Source organism: Trichomycterus rosablanca, chromosome 2 (assembly GCF_030014385.1).
Source record: "Trichomycterus rosablanca isolate fTriRos1 chromosome 2, fTriRos1.hap1, whole genome shotgun sequence".
NCBI classification, from domain to species: Eukaryota; Metazoa; Chordata; class Actinopteri; order Siluriformes; family Trichomycteridae; genus Trichomycterus; species Trichomycterus rosablanca.
Window position 1 is genome coordinate 17,076,219 of NC_085989.1, and position 16,617 is coordinate 17,092,835.

At 38.4% G+C, this 16,617-nt stretch overlaps 1 protein-coding gene across 1 annotated transcript; it reads left to right on the forward strand.

Annotated features, from left to right (window-relative positions):
• The first annotated feature begins 4,316 nt into the window (after window positions 1–4,316).
• Window positions 4,317–13,384, forward strand: exosc7 (exosome component 7). The gene is made up of 8 exons (XM_062990281.1): window positions 4,317–4,557; window positions 4,801–4,902; window positions 5,615–5,709; window positions 6,541–6,706; window positions 7,770–7,840; window positions 10,104–10,227; window positions 10,997–11,152; window positions 13,220–13,384. Exons 1-8 carry the CDS (start codon window positions 4,501–4,503, stop codon window positions 13,322–13,324), a joined length of 876 nt encoding a protein of 291 aa, XP_062846351.1. The 5' UTR covers window positions 4,317–4,500; the 3' UTR covers window positions 13,325–13,384.
• The last annotated feature ends 3,233 nt before the right edge of the window (window positions 13,385–16,617 follow it).

The following is a 16,617-nucleotide window of genomic DNA, read 5'->3' on the forward strand; positions in this document are numbered from 1 at the left end:
CCTTACAATCTGATTGGTTGAGAAGCGTTCTAACCATGCTGATATTCGTGATAACAGCACGGCCTTTTCACACCACAACTGTATTAATCCGCTGACGTGTTGCCAGTAACGACAAGCTTCATGCACACAAACGCGCACGCAGGCGACACACACTTTTTTCCCGATCGCGTTTTAAATCCGTTATCTGATATACAATCTAGCGCACTGTGTAGGGAACATAAATCAATTGTCTAATTCACTATCTAGTGCACTATGTAGTGAACATGAATGCGTTATCTGATATACAATCTAGCGCACTGTGTGGGGAACATAGAATAACCAATTGTCTAATTTACTATGTAGTGTACTATGTAGGGAACATAAATCCGTAATCTGATACATAATCTAGTGCACTATGTAGGGAACATTAATGTGTTTGTAATGCGAACAGTTAGCTTAATAGCCCAGTAATAGCTTAATAGCCTTAATAGCTCGCCTTCGGCTCGTGCCTGCGACCAAATCACAGCCGTGATGTTATTCGCAATAACACACTCCCTCTCGTGTTCTATTGCTTAAGTCAAACCTGCACCTCTTAAGTAATCATACCAATGATCGAGATTGAACCGGAATGGCAAAGGTCCAGCAAAAAAAATCCAGCCCAAAGTCTGTCTTAAACCCATCCTTCAGAGGCTATGTATTTATTTATTAGGATTTCATGTCTTACACACTTTTACACACTACAGGACACACTATGACAGGACACGTAGTTACTGGTTACACAAGATTCATCAGTTTAGGTTTTTAATGTCAAACACAGTCATGGACCATTTAGTATTTCCAGTTCACCTCACTTGCATGTCTTTGGACTGTGGGAAGAAACCAGAGCTCCCAAAGGAAACCCAAGCAGACACGGGGAGAACATGCAAACTCCACACAGAAAGGACCCGGACATGGACCCAGGACCTTGTTGCTGTGAGGCGACAGCGCTACCCACTGAGCCACCATGCCGCCTGTGGAAAGACTGACCCTGATACTGTTTACTTGTTATGTACAGTGGCTAAGCAAATGAATAAATAAATAGATAAACAAATAAATAAATACATACATAAATAAACCCTTTAGTAAAAGAGAAATGTGTGTTGTTTTAGCTACGCTAGTTACATTATTTCTTTAATTCTATTTTTATTCTTTTGTATATCAAAAGTTTTATAGTTTTTATATTTTAAAAGTTTGGAGGACGTTTGGAGGACGAACAAAGTAAGAATTTCATTGTACAATGTAACTACTCGTTCTTCTGTGCACATGACAATAAAACTCTTAAATCTTGACTCTTATTCTCCATTTTACTGATTTCTTTAAAAATATTTGTCATTTTAATTCTTTGCCAAACCTGCACCTCTTAAATATTCATACTAATGAACAAGTTTGAACCGGATCTGCAATGTCCAGCAAAAAATCCAGCCCAAAGTCTGTCTTAAACCCATCCTTCAGAGGCTATTTATTTATTAGGATTTCATGTTTTACACACTTTTACACACTACATTCATGACAGGACAGATAATTACTGGTTACACAAGATTCATCAGTTCAACACAGTCATGGACAATTTAGTATAGTAGGGGCAGTAGCCTAGCGGTTAAGGTACTGCACTAGTAATCAGAAGATCACTGGGTCAAGCCCCACCACTGCGGACCCTTGAGCAAGACCCTTAACCCTCAATTGCTTAGACTGTACACTGTAACTGTAATGTAAGTCGCTTTGGATAAAGGCGTCTGCTAAATACTGAAAATGTAAATGTAATTTCCAATTCACATCACTTGCATGTCTTTGGACTGTAGTCTGAGGGACGGTCCTGGTCCTTTCTGTGTGGAGTTTGTATGTTCTCACCGTGCCCGTTTGGGTTTCCTGCGGTTTCCTCCTACAGTCCAAAGACATGCAAGTGAGGTAAATTGGAGACACTAAATTGTCCAAGACTGTGTTAGATATAACCTTGTGAACTAATGAATCTTGTGTAATGAGTAACTACTGCTCCTGTCGTGAATGTAACCAAAGTGTAAAACATTACGTTAAAATCCAAAAATACAACAAACAGACTGAATTTGACTTGTACTTCTTTTTTTCTGTTCTTTCCTCTCTTGTATTCTCTTCTCTCCTCTTTTTTGTCTCCTAATAATTTTGTCTTTTCATTTCCCTAGGATTTCTAGTAAGAATTCCTGGTCACATAAAAAGCTTTTTAAACGTTTGCACAGTTTGTTTTTCTTATTCTTTCTTTCTTATTTTGCATTTTACTGATTTCCTAAAAAATGTCATTTTAATGCTTTGCCAAACTGGCACCTCTTGTATTAATCATACTAATATACCAGTTTGAACCAGACTTGAAAAGTCCAGCAAAAACATCCAACCCAAAGTCTGTCTTAAACCCATCCTTCAGAAGCTTAAACCAGCCCAATATGTGTCACAGACATGTTAGGAAAACAGGCTGTAAAAGATAATAAAACGTCCTGTGCACTACTCTTAAATATTCTGTTAATCTTACTTTGTTTTCAATTGTATATTCGAATGTGTATCTTTATAGAGCATATAAAGCATTGTGTATTATTATTATTATTATTAGAGTTTTTATTTTATTATTATATAGTTAATAATATTTTAATATTATTATTATTTAAGATCCGAAGCTAAAAACATTTAACAGTAACACAATTAAGAGTAAAATGACTAAATATAATTTGTACTTGTATTGTGACATTTCTGTTCTTTCCTCTCCTGTATTCTCTTCTCCCCTCCTTTTTGTCTCTTAATAATTTTGTCTTTTCATTTTCCTAAAATTTCTAGTTAGAATTCCTGGTCACATAAAAAGCTGTTTTAAACATTTGCAGTTTTTATCCCTTATTCTTTCTTTCTTATTTTCCATTTTTACTGATTTCTTAAAATAATTTGTCATTTTTATGCTTCGCCAAACCTGCACCTCTTGTATTACTCATACTACTAAACTTATTTGAACAGGGATTGCAAAGTTTAGCAAAAAAATCCAACCCAAATTCTGTCTTAAACCCACCCTTCAAAAGCTAAAACCAGCCCAATATTTGTGTCACAGACATGTTAGGAAAACAGGCTGTAAAAGACAATAAAACGTCCTGTGCACTACTCCGAAGATCCGAAGCTAAAAACATTTAATAGTAACACAATTAAGAGTAAAATGACTAAATATGATTTGTACTTGTACTATGGCATTTCTGTTCTTTCCTTTCCTGTATTCTCTTCTCCCCTCCTTTTTGTCTCTTAATAATTTTGTCTTTTAATTTTCCTAGGAATTTTAGTTAGAATTCCTGGAAGCTGTTTTAAACGTTTGCGTAGTTTCCCCCCGTCTGCTCAAGCATACACTTTTCACTGTTTCTGTTCAGGACGGCACGGTGGCTCAGTGTGTAGCACTGTAGCCTCACGGCAAGAAGGTCCTGGGTTCGATCCCCGGACGGTCCAGGTCCTTTCTGTGCGGAGTTTGCGTGTTCTCCCCGTGTCTGCGTTGGTTTCCTCCGGGAGCTCCGGTTTCCTCCCACAGTCCAAAAACATGTCCAGGTTGTTACTGTGTGCCTTGCGCCCATTGAAAAGCTGGGATAGGCTCCAGCACCCGACCCTAATTGCATAAGCGGTTAAGAGAGTGAGTGCTTCTGTTCAGTCTGTTCTGTTTCTGATTAAATGCCTTGCATTGCACCTTCCTTTTCAGTTTTAATTATAAAAGCAATAAGCCACGTGGAGACACTGTGCGTTACTGCGATTTTATCACGGGAAGGTCGTTTTGGTGCCTAAAACGTCTTTCCCCGTGATAAAATCATAGAAGTAACGCACGATCTCGAGTGGCTTATTGCTTTTATAAAACGGCGGTCAACATAAAATATAATAAAATACAACAATGTTCAATAAATAAATGTTTTTATTTACAAAAACACTTACAAAAAGCATTCTTCCGCGAAATCACGTAGTCCGTTAACAGTGTTGCTAGGCAACATGAGGGCGAACATAACATTCACTTTTCAGTGGCGTATTAATATGGAATGATGTGAGGTGGTCATAGGTGTGCGTTTATCGGGGACTTTACAACGGCTTCGAACGCGGCTCAGCCAATCAGATTTTAGGACCGGAACTATCCGTTTTATAAATACTATTTTTAGACAGTTTTCTTTTAAAAATGTGTGCTTTCTACTCAGCGAGTACTGAAAAGATATTCAGCGTAAACTTTTATGAGTATTAATCTCATGTAATACTAAAATAAGCTGTGTGGCTTTAAAATTGACATGCCGAACTGCACATTCGTCTCTGTCCATGTTTTCACGGCGCTTTATCTTGACGTTGTAGTTTGTGTTTCTTTTATTGGTTTGATCTCAAATATTTTCATATTAGCTATAGAAGCACACTACACAGTCGTACAGTAATACATTTCGCCCCCTATGTAGTGCACTATGTATCTTGTAGGGAGCTGTTTGAGATTGCGCCCATGAGACCGTGCGCTGCTGGATTTGAAACATGGCAACTATACAAGTTAGCGAGGCGGAGAAAGTGTATATAATGCATGGAGTGCGTGTAAGTAAACCACACACTTAATAACAGTTATTTCTGTTTATTTCTGACTTTAAACTGAACAAGATTTAGCTTTTTCTAACATGAAGAGTTAGTCTTACACTAACTTAACCAGCAGTGTGTATCACTAGCTAGCTAATGCTAACTGTTCTCAGCATCAGTGTTAGTTAGTACTCTGGTGTTATAGTAGTGTATGATCAGTAATATGAATTAATGCTCATTTCCTTTTTTTTTTTTTTTAATCAGGATGATTTAAGAGTGGACGGACGAGGATGTGAGGACTACAGACACATGGAAATTGAGACAGATGTGGTATCGAACACAGATGGTTCTGCCAAAGTCAGCCTGGTAAATTAGTCTTGAATATTTAAACCATAAGATGCGCCAGGTGGTTCAGAGTTCAATAATATTTTACTGGAGCCCTTTTCAATGGGCGCAAGGCACACAGTAACACCCTGGACAGTCCATCGCAGGGCAGACACACACATACACACATCCATTAACCTATTGGGCAATTCAGTGTCTCCTATTAACCTGACTGCATGTTTTTGCACTGTGGGAGGAAACCCACGCAGACACGGGGAGAACATGCAAACTCCGCACAGAAAGGACCCGGACCGCCCTGCCTGGGGATCAAACCCAGGACCTTCTTGCTGTGAGGCGACAGTGCTACCCACCGAGCCACTGTGTCGTTAAAAATACCTACTTGCCAATAATCAATTTAATACTATTGCAGCCAAAGAGAACTGACAAGTTATGCCTATTTTAAACAGTACATGACATAACACCATAATGTTTTTGCCAATACACATACATACAATAGTTTGACTAAGTGCATTAATCTGTTGAACGTCTTAATGTTTTGTACTTGTTTTTAAACAGCCCCACTGTAAACTGTAGTGCATAGTTGTACCTAAATACCTGATAATCTCGTCTTTCTCATTACATGTGCTTGTGCCCCTGCTCTCTGGTTTAAAATCGTGTTACAGACATATCCTGCTAATAAACAAGCATAGAATATGTTAGTACTAGTAACTTAAACGTTTTTGTGGTTTTATAGGGGCAGACGGACGTCCTTGTGGGAATAAAGGCTGAGATTGGAAGGCCACGACCCATGGTGCCAGATGAGGGTTATTTGGAGTTCTTTGTGGACTGGTAAGAATTTTCCTAATATTTTAAACCACACCCTTGTTCAGATGTATGAATATTGTGAATACTCAGTTTTAAAATAAATTTGGGGCTTAAAATTAGGCCCCCCAGCTAAAAAAGGTAAATAAATAAACCTAATAGGATAGGTTTATTTGCACTGTATTTCCGATGTAAGGAATTACACTATATGGCACATTTTGTATAAATCAATTATATTACATTTTATACTTCCATTTTTTTATAATCAGAGATGTTTATTTCCTCCCCATTAATGTCATTTGTGCCCAGTGTCTATCTGAAATCATGTACATTGACCAAGGCAAGTGAGGTTAGCATTTCTTTATATGCTCATCTTGGTTCTTTTGTCTGCCTGGATGACTCTTTGATGTGTTCTTGGTGAAATTTTGGTAAGCTGGCCACTCCTGGGAAGGTTCACCATGGATCCAAGTTTTCCTAATTTGTGCACTATGGCTCTCACTGCCTTAGCAATGGCCTTGTAACCCTTTCCAGAATGGTAGATTTCAATGACTTTGTTTTACGTCTGTATTAAAATTTGTTCAGAACGTGGTGTCATGTGCTGCTCTTTGAGCTGTTTTAGATGTTTAGATTTAACAGTTCTGGCAGTTAAACTGATAGATTTATGGGCTGGGTAGGGCTGATCAGTATTTTTCCTTCAATAAACGAAATCACAATTTAAAAAAGCATGTTGTGTTTACTTGGTTTATATTTGACTAGTTTTATAAGATGGAAGAGGGCAAATAATATTTCACAGCACTATAATTCCCTGATTTTGATCTTGATCTTGTTTATCTGGTTTTTCCTCTCATTTTTATGTAGCTCAGCAAATGCAACCCCAGAGTTTGAAGGGAGAGGAGGTGAGGAGCTGGGTGTGGAGCTAAGTAACACTCTTTATAAAGTGTTCAATAACAGACACAGCCTGGATCTAAAAAGCCTCTGTATCTGCTCGGGAGAGCACTGCTGGGTCCTGTATGTGGACGTGCTGGTGAGCAGTAACCATGTAGTACAACTATTTGAATGCTACTAAAATTTTTAATGTATACAATATTAAGCAGTGTTGCTGTCCAATGGGGCTCCTGATATATACTTCATCTATACATGTTGAACCTTGATTTACCTTCATTGTATTCTGTAAATATTTAAAATTTGATGCCTGTTACACACTCAGACAAAGCTGGGACAGAAGCATGTTTACCTTTTGTGTTTCATCACCTTTCCTATTAATTACACTTGTTAATGATTTGGGAACTGAAGCTACCAATTGTTGCAGTTTTGTAAGTGGAGTCTTTGCACATTCTTGTTTAATTCAAGACTTCCGATGCTCAACAGTCTGTGGTTGCTTTTATCTGATTCTCTTGTTCATGATGCACCACAGCTTTTCAGTAGCAGACAGATCTGGACTGCAGGCAGGCCAGTCAAGCACACACACTTTTGTAGCATGTGCAAAATAAGATATGACACTGTCTTGCTAAAATAAGCAAGGATATTGCCTCAGTGGCAGCTTTTGTCTTGCTAAAATCCCAATATACGCCTCTGTGTCAATGGTACCTTCACACATGGGCACTGATACACCGCCATACCATGGAAGATGTTGGCTTTGGCACCTTTCACTGATAACAGTCTGGATGGACTTTTTTAGTTTTTGGCATGGAAAACTCGACATTCGTTCTTTCTTGAAAACAAGCTGAAATTTGGATTGATTACAGCACATGTTTCCATTATCCTGCTTGACTCAGAGCCTTTCCAAAGTACTCCACAGCTCCATGTGGCTGCTTTTATCCTTAGCCCAGTAACACATTTTTTGAGGGTGTTACAAGTATTACATTTGAAATTAGTTTAAATAGACAAAATATAATCAAATTGCTCAGCCAAAACATTAAAAGGCATCTCTTTCTTTTGTCTGTTAAATTAAGGAACAGGAGAACAAACAAATCACAGATTCTTCTTTTATTGCATTTTATTTTATTCTGTGTCCCAACTTCGATGGAAATTGGGTTTGTATTGGCGTTTTAAACCCACATGCTAATATGTCTGTATTTCTATTCTAGCTCTTACAGTGTGATGGAAACCTGTTTGATGCGATGTCCATCGCCATAAAAGCAGCTCTTTTTAACACACGGTAAGTCATTTGTTTCTCTTATTTAAAATAAGTTAACCTCTCATTTTTGGTCATGATAACATCTATTACTCATATACACCCAAATCTAAACATACCATTCCTGTTCAAAAATAAGGATGTAAACTGCATGACCCAGCCTTCGCACACAGCCTCACTGTACATGCTCAGCATTCACTCTTAACCCAAATCACACTGGGTGCATCACATAAACAATGTGACTGTTTTAGAAGAAATCAAAAGTCATTTCTCACCAATCTTAGAACGAATAATTATATTATCATTTACTTATGGCATTATAAGGTCTTTTTTTAATCAGAGCGACTGACAATTGTGACCAAAAACAATGCAGGCTATGGTGCCACTGTTGGGCTTCTAAATAGGGCTGTATCTTAATTTTTTAATACTTGTGTCAGTTAAGTGCCAGACAAAGTTCATGGCCAAGCAGTTGAATAAGTTGATAGACTGCTGTACCACACAGGCACTGAAATATATTGATGACAAAACTGTTAATAATGAAATAATGTTTTATAAGAGTATATGCACAGCTGCTTGGATGACCAAGCCATCTATTAGCTGTTCAAATCTCATGTGTTATCGGCCTGCCAGGCGTCTACGCAGACCTGATCGGCCATGTCTGAGTGGGAGGGCTTGCCGAAGCCCTGTGAAGGATTGGCGTCTTGTACAGACTTAAACCAGACCCACCACAACCCTGACCAGGATAAAGTGGTCAATGAGAATGCAAATAAAAAAAAAAGCAGACAGGTACTTTAGGTCTGATCGTGCTGTTTGTCAACATAAGAAATGCATATAAATACAGAATTATTTAGCAAGTTGAGTCCAAAAGCAAATCAAGTTATATTAATAAACATAAGTAAAAGATACATGCCCAAAAAAGTCCTAATCATAGTGTCAGCGCTTCATCTGACATCGATTGGTTTTATGTAAATGTTTGACTGTTGAGAATTGCAGTTTAATGTTAATAACAATTAGTCAAAAGGAATGGTCTTGTGGTGATGGTCTTGTAGCTATTTTCCCACAGTTATAAAAAGCTACTAAACTAGATTTTTCTCAGTTGCTGCCATGTGGGTAAACATGCTTACTGCAGCATTTTGTGTGGGAAAACAACCTCTGCTCATACTCACTAAACCGGTCTGCTCTGGTGTTGCAGAAGAGCAAACAGCTTTATCCTGTTCTTGTTCTCTAGAGCCCCTCTTAATACAATTCACATGATTCAGCTCATGCTGGTGCTGATGTCTGAATCTTAAGGTGATGCTTTTTAGAAGCAACATGTAAAATGGATTTTGCTTCGCTCCAAGTATCTGCAAGCCGCCACTGGTACTCACTTTTACCAACATGTTTATGTTTGTCTCTCATTTGTAAGTTGCAAATATACAGGGGGTATAATTGTTACACATTAGGGTTCTTAGGTGGTGCAGCGGTAAGTATGTTAACCCATTATCACTGAGAATTGGGGATCCTGGGTTCGAATATCAGCGGTGCTATTGGCCCATCAGGTGTCTGCCCCGACATGATGGCTAATGTCCAATTGAGGTAATGCCCCAAATAGTCTAGCCATTGGAAGGTGCTCTTGTCAGTGCGCTCTCAGTGCCAGTTCCCAGCCCAGATAAAAATAGGAGGGTGGCATGTGTAAAAGGAGATTATACAAAAACAGCAAAACAAAATGGATTGTGATACTTGTTTTTAATTAATTCATAAAATATACATATGCATCTATTATCTTTGCACTGGCTTCATGAATACTAGCTCTTGACAGCTGCCCATATACACCATATGACCAAAAGTTGTTGGACAGCCCATTTCAAAACAATATACATTATTATTGAGTTAGTGGTCGCTTCTTTGCGGCTATAACAGCCTCCAGTCTTCTGGGGAGGCTTTATTCAGGATTTCAGAGCGGGTCCATTAAGACATTAGGAAATGCTTAAGGTCAGGCACTGATGTTGGATGATGTTGCGACTGATTCCAGTTCATCCCAGAAGTGTTTATTGGGTTGAAGGTGCACAGGGGCACAGTCATGCTTGAACAGGAACGAGGAGACACATCATTTATTTAATATATTACATTTTATACACGCCTATGGCAATGAGTTTGGCTAAAAGAACAGAAGAAGGGCCACATACTTTTGGTCATTTAATGTATGTAAGCATGTAATACTGATAAGCAGACACGTATGTCATCGTGACCAGCATATGCCTTTATGTATACTCATATATTTTAAGTACTTTTGTTGTTCTCCAAACAGGATTCCCAAAGTGCACATATCTGAGAATGAGGAAGGGGGGAAGGAGATTGAGTTGTCTGACGACCCATACGACTGCATGCGTCTCAATGTAGAGAATGTTCCCTGCATCGTAACTTTGTGCAAGGTACACAGCATCACCTTCTGTTTAGCACCTCTGCATACTGACCAGCACTAATGCAACAATGCAGTGGTGTGAAAAATACTGTGCATCTGTTACTGCATAATTATTACACTGAATATAATGTCAAATCATAAAATATAACAACAATCAGAATATCAAAATATCAAAACAATCAGTTAATCTCGGTTGTTATAGGGACCTACAGAATAAGGAAATCTTGGTTACTAGTTTGGCTTATTTAAATGGTTCTTGATTTATAACAAACCTGTAGAATAATAAGCTCACTCATTTTGAGACTTACTGATAGTCAAGCACTCACCTAAATTTCTATGGGAATACTATTGTTGTGGTGAGATCTAAAATGAGTAGTTCATGCCTGAGTGCAGTAGTGTGTCTGATTTAAAGCAATTCTACAAAAATACCAAGCTACAATTCCTACAGTGGAAGTCTAATATCAAAAGGGGACAGTGGTGGAGTAGTGGGTAGAGCTTTAAGATATCATTTGGTTTGTTGTGGCATTGAATCTTGGCTCTGCCATGCTGCCACTGTTAGGCCCTTGAGCAAGGCTTTTTACCCAGGGGTGCAGAAAAAAAAGAAGTATTATTGTACTGTACACGTGTACTTGTATATATGACAAATAAAGGGGTTCCATCTGTCCTAGATTATTAAAGAGGGTACAACCGGTTAAGGGGGCAATTACTTTCTTCACAAAATGATATGGGTGTTAAATGAGGTAGTTTTACAAAACGTCTTGCATTATTATATCCAACAGATCGGCCACAGGCATGTAGTGGATGCCACGCTGCAGGAGAAGACCTGCTCGGTTGCCAGTCTTTTGATCTCCGTCACACACAAAGGAATGGTGACGTGTGCACGGAAGCTTGGAGGCGGCAGCCTGGACCCAGAAAGCATCTTTGAAATGACAGAGGTAAGCATTACACAGATCATGAGCATTTTTAAATACACATAGGATAAGAGTTTATTGATCCCATCAGGAAAATTAACTTATGGCAGTAAGAGAGTGAGAAGAAGTTTCTCTTTTGGTCATGTAGTGCAGGGGTTTTCAACCCCGGGGGGGCGCGAGTACTTGTCTGGGGGGGGCGCGAGTGCCTGACCGGGGGGCGTGGCATTACGAGATTTTTTTACTTCTAAAACTAAAGCAATTCATTTTTCACCCACGGGAGACAGATTGTATTTCATTACTCTAACTGACCACGCTCACACGCACGTTTAATGTTATTCAGCGAAGATAACCGCTGTTATAGGACGTGTTTGTGTCTTTAAGAGAGACGCTCTGTTCACAGTATCGATATAAGTGACTCAGGAGTCAATTCATTTTAAGCGCAGCGTAAGTTTCTTTTCTCTATACTTAACTGTTATAATGAATGTTGCGGTTGTAAATAAACACCAACTACCACAGCACAATTTGTGTGACTCGCTTACCTTAAAAAGCTCAGGCTTAATTATACTGAGTATTACCACAGTCAGAGTCGTTCTGCCTGTGGAGCTAAACGTTTTCAGTCAGAGCAGATGATCCCGAACTAACCAACTTAGTAATTGATGAACTTTTGTCTATGCTCTGTGAAGTAACGTTCTCTGCTCTCATCTACATCAAAAAGCAAGAACCGCTTTTGATTTACCAAAGTGAACCACGAATTTATATAATGTGCTGATAGAATCGGCTCAGATGGGGTCGGACTATATTATCTTTTTTAAATAATATTTTCAATCAGCAAAATTATATAATGTGCACAACATTAATTAGGCTCTTTTAGCTTGTCAGAAGCTTTCTCAATTATTTCTGTGCGGTGGTTGGTGAAGGGGAGGGGGGCGTGGCGCAAGTTCACGGTTGGCCCACGGTTGAAAACCCCTGATGTAGTGCATATGGTGCCAGGCATGATAAAGAACTTTTGTCAATAGAAAGTGTTTTTTGTATGCTTTTACTGTAAAGTTTAGGGCAATAAAAAAGTATTTCCCCTTTTCTGTTTCCCTATATTTGCTACATTAATTTTTAATTTAATTTAAATAACCAATTTTAAATAATATCTGGGTTCAGTCAAGCTTGACTATCAGACCTGTTAAACCTAAACAGCAATGTGAAGCAGGCTAAAAGGTCCCAACAAGCTGCACACCATGCCACAATCTCCAAGCTCAAATGCAAATGGGTTATACAATTAATCCAATACAAACAATCCAAATACATAAGTGTCCAAATGGTTAAAAAGAGACAAAGTGGATTGTCCTGGCCAGCTGGAACACTGTTACAAGACCTTAGGGGGCACAGTGGCTCAGTGGGTAGCACTGTCACCTCACAGCAGGAAGGTCCTGGGTTTGATCCCCAGGTGGGGCGGTCCGGGTCCTTTCTGTGTGGAGTTTGCATGTTCTCTGTGTCTGTGTGGGTTTCCTCTGGGAGCTCCAGCTTCCTTCCACAGTCCATGCAAGTGAGGTCAATTGGAGATACTAAATTGTCCATGACTCTGTTTGACATTAAACTTGAACTGATGAATCTTGTGTAATGAGTGACTACCGTTCCTGTCATGAATGTAACCAAAGTGTAAAACATGATGTTAAAATCCTAATAAACAAACAAACGGGTAGCTCATGCTCAAAAGCCCTCCAGTTTGACTAAATTGTGCTGGACAGGGTGGGCCTAATTCCTCAGTGTATAAAACACAAGCTTGAGTTATTGAAAGGTTGTCACTGCTACACAAGCATTGTGCTTAGAGAGGTCATTCTTTCCATTCTATTCTTTTGGAATTGTTGGTTAAATCCATGTTCTAAATATTGCAAAAATCTCCTGAGCTTGGAAAATGCACTATATAAATTAAACCTAGTATTAGATTTTCACATGGGTCATATACTGTAGGTGTTGCGTAACTTTTTCTTTATGGTCTCGTCTTACATTCCATTTTGTATGAGAATCTGAAACAATTTAGCTGGACACATTGACAGCATTGTAATCGGTTACTTTCATTAGTTGTTTTTGTGTCATTAGACAGGAAAGCGAGTGGGAAAAGCTCTTCATGCACCTCTCATGGAGCTGCTGCGGAAAGAAGAGAGTCTTGGAAAAGACAGAAAGAAAGTGGGCTTTCTAGTATAGCACATTCTCTCGTGCAAAATATTTGTATTTTAAACACCTAATAAATATTTTTTTTCTAAAGTTGGTCTGTTTTATTGTGTACATATCTTAGCAACATTATTTCTTTTTCACAGACAGAAAAATAATATGATTGTTTAATATTTTTAATAGCAGAAACAGGCGGCACAGTGGCTCGGTGGGTAGCACTGTCGCCTCACAGCAAGAAGGTCCTGGGTTTGATTCCCAGGTGAAGCGTTACAGTTCCTTTCTGTGTGAAGTTTGCATGTTCTCCCCCCGTCTGAGTGAGTTTCCTCCGGGAGCTCCGGTTTCCTCCCACAGTCCAAAGACGTGCAAGTGAGGTGAATTAGAGATACAAAATTGTCCATGACTGTTTGACATTAAACTTGTGAACTGATGAATCTTGTGTAATGAGTAACTACCTGTCCTGTCATGAGTGTAACCAAAGTATAAAACATGACGTTAAAATCCTAATAAATAAATTATAAATATTTAAAAGCTAAACATTCTTTGATGTCATCAGACCCCCCTCAGAACCACTATGAGAAAATAAACAGAAAACTCAACCACTAATGTGTTTGTATCATTTACACAACCTATTCCCTTTATACTGATAATTTAAATCATGTTCTTTTTTTCCCAGTCCCGAACCACAATAGACCACTGAAGTCGTGCGTCATTCTGTAGTCTTCGTTATGCCCATATTTGGAGACCCGGGTCTAACTCAGATTTCCTATAGGAAAAATGAACGGGGTTTTCAAAAAATCGGCTCTAACGCATCCTGTGCTAAATAAACATGTTCAGAACCCTATACGTTTTATCCTGTGTACATTTTTCTCCTGTACATCACTGGATCCTCTGAATTACGAGGTTGTTAAAGGGTCGTAATACTAATAATGCTACACGAAAGCTAATGCTACTGCACATTAATTAGACGTCACTGAACTACACCAATCGAATCAACGGAACGAGCGGCTCACTTTTGTTGAGTACAACCGAAGGCGTAACACCCAACCATCCTTGCTTGCTACTTTAATGTAGCTACCTACTAAAAATATCGACCAAAACTTGTGAATATCACACCACTGTTACACCGGTGAATCGCGCTGCTTCGTGCGGTTATTTAAGAGGCTTATAAAGAAAAAAAAAAGAATACATTAAGAGGCTTCCAGTTTAGTGATGTCAATTCAGTGCGCAGTAGCATTAGCTTACATGTAGCAATATTCATATTTTGACTCTTTAACGACTTCATAATTCAGAGGATCCAGTGATAATAGAAGAAACTCCATAAAACAAAACGTAACAGCTTTGGAACATTTTTTATGACTACAGGATGCGAGAGAAGCAATTTTCGAAATCTCCATTCATATTTCCCCTTCAAAATTTCTCTTAGACCCGGGTTACCAAATATGGGCATAACAACAAGGCGTGGCCTACAAAATGACGCACACACACACTTACACACACACACACACACACACTTACATTTTTGGCATTTAGCAGACGCCTTTATCCAAAGCGACTTACATTACAGTATACAGTCTGAGCAACTGAGGGTTAAGGGCCTTGCTCAAGGGCCCAACATCAGCAACCTAGCAGTGGTGAGGTTTGAACCAGGAAACCTTTGTATTACTAGTCCTGTGTCTTAACCACTAGGCTACGGCTTGCCCTACACACAAACAAACAAACACACAATTTCCACCTTCAATCTAGCATGTTCACCCAGATGGTAATTTAGAGCTGCCAGTTCATTTTATGTATTTGGAAAATGTTGGAAACTGGAAAATTCCAAGAAAGCCTACAGGGATGGGGACAGGTGTAACACAACAGTTATTTAAGATACGAATTAAACCCAGGTCCCCTTGACCCTGGTGCTTTACAGCCAGTGGTGAGCCACTGTGCCAACCAATTTAACAACGAAAATTGTATTTTAATACACTGGTACATTTATGCACTACAAATAGTATTTTGTCTGTAAATGAACAATATGTAACTAAGACAACAGTGAATGCTTTAAAGACAGAAGGAGACATGAAAAGACTTATTAAGGCTACTAGCTCTTTCACAGATATTTAAGTCAAATGTTTGCATTCACTTAAAAAGGAGATTTATTTCATGAGGGCTTAGGATTTTCATGATTAACTGTTTCTGTATCTGCATGACTGAAACATACTTCTTGAATCTACAAGTGAATCATTTTGAGGTCTTGCAAAAATGTATTGTTGTTTTATGACAATATGCTGGGTAAAAAATATGCATTTAGTGACTACAATCATTAATTTAATGGTCAAATTCTATAATCGAACTCATCAGTGGTTAAGATTAACTACAGCTGGTGACGAGTGCTTATATTAATGGAACAGTGGTCTCTTGCCAATGTGAAAAAAACTCAAAACTGTCACCTTGTAACTTAAAAAACCCCATTAAACTGTTCTTTCATGAATTAAAAGCCACTGGAACTGCTGGTGACACTCTCTAGAACCAGCCAAGCTTTTTTTATAAATATAAAGCTGTTTTTAAAACATCTTTTACCATGTATTTTAATATTATTATTATACCAGAAAATACTCCCATCATGTTTGGATTAGCCTTGATACTAGATAATATCATGGTATTGTGCTGGAAGTGCATTTATTAGGAGTATAACAATCTAAACTGTCACGGCACTCTCCAGTAGCTCTTTGGTGTGAAGTTTCAAAAGCTCCACCTTTGCTGACTATGAGTAAGATGTGTAAGCTAATTTTCACAGATTCTGCCATTTGTCTAAGTAAACAACTATTAGGTGACAAATTCCATAAAGCTTCCTTTCATGAATTCAGCATCTTTGAGGTCTGAAGACATTATACAGCAGAAACAAGAAAAATGCAAATTTTGCATATTTTCAAAACACTGTTCTGTCATTCAAAACCACAAACATCTGGTAATGCAGATGTGCAGCTCTTAGGAGTGCCTGATTGCGTGGTTTTATTTATGCAGTTTTTTCATACCAAACATGAAGCAAATAAATAAAAAACTAAAGAGTGAAATATTTACACCATATCGTTGCAAATTAAAGCCCTTTAAATACTCTGTTTAGCAGTTATTTCCTTTTGGTCATCTATAATTCAGTTTAATTGTAGTTCTGGTAAAGGATAAGTGCTTCTCATACCCACCAACTGAGTGGGAGTAGCTAAGCCACAACATCATCATGGGCAGCAAAATAAGTTCCATTTAAGTGCAAAAATTAAGGCACCACTGGCCTAACTCATTAAACACAAATAATGTAAAATATGCATTTTTACAACAAGTGCTGTAAA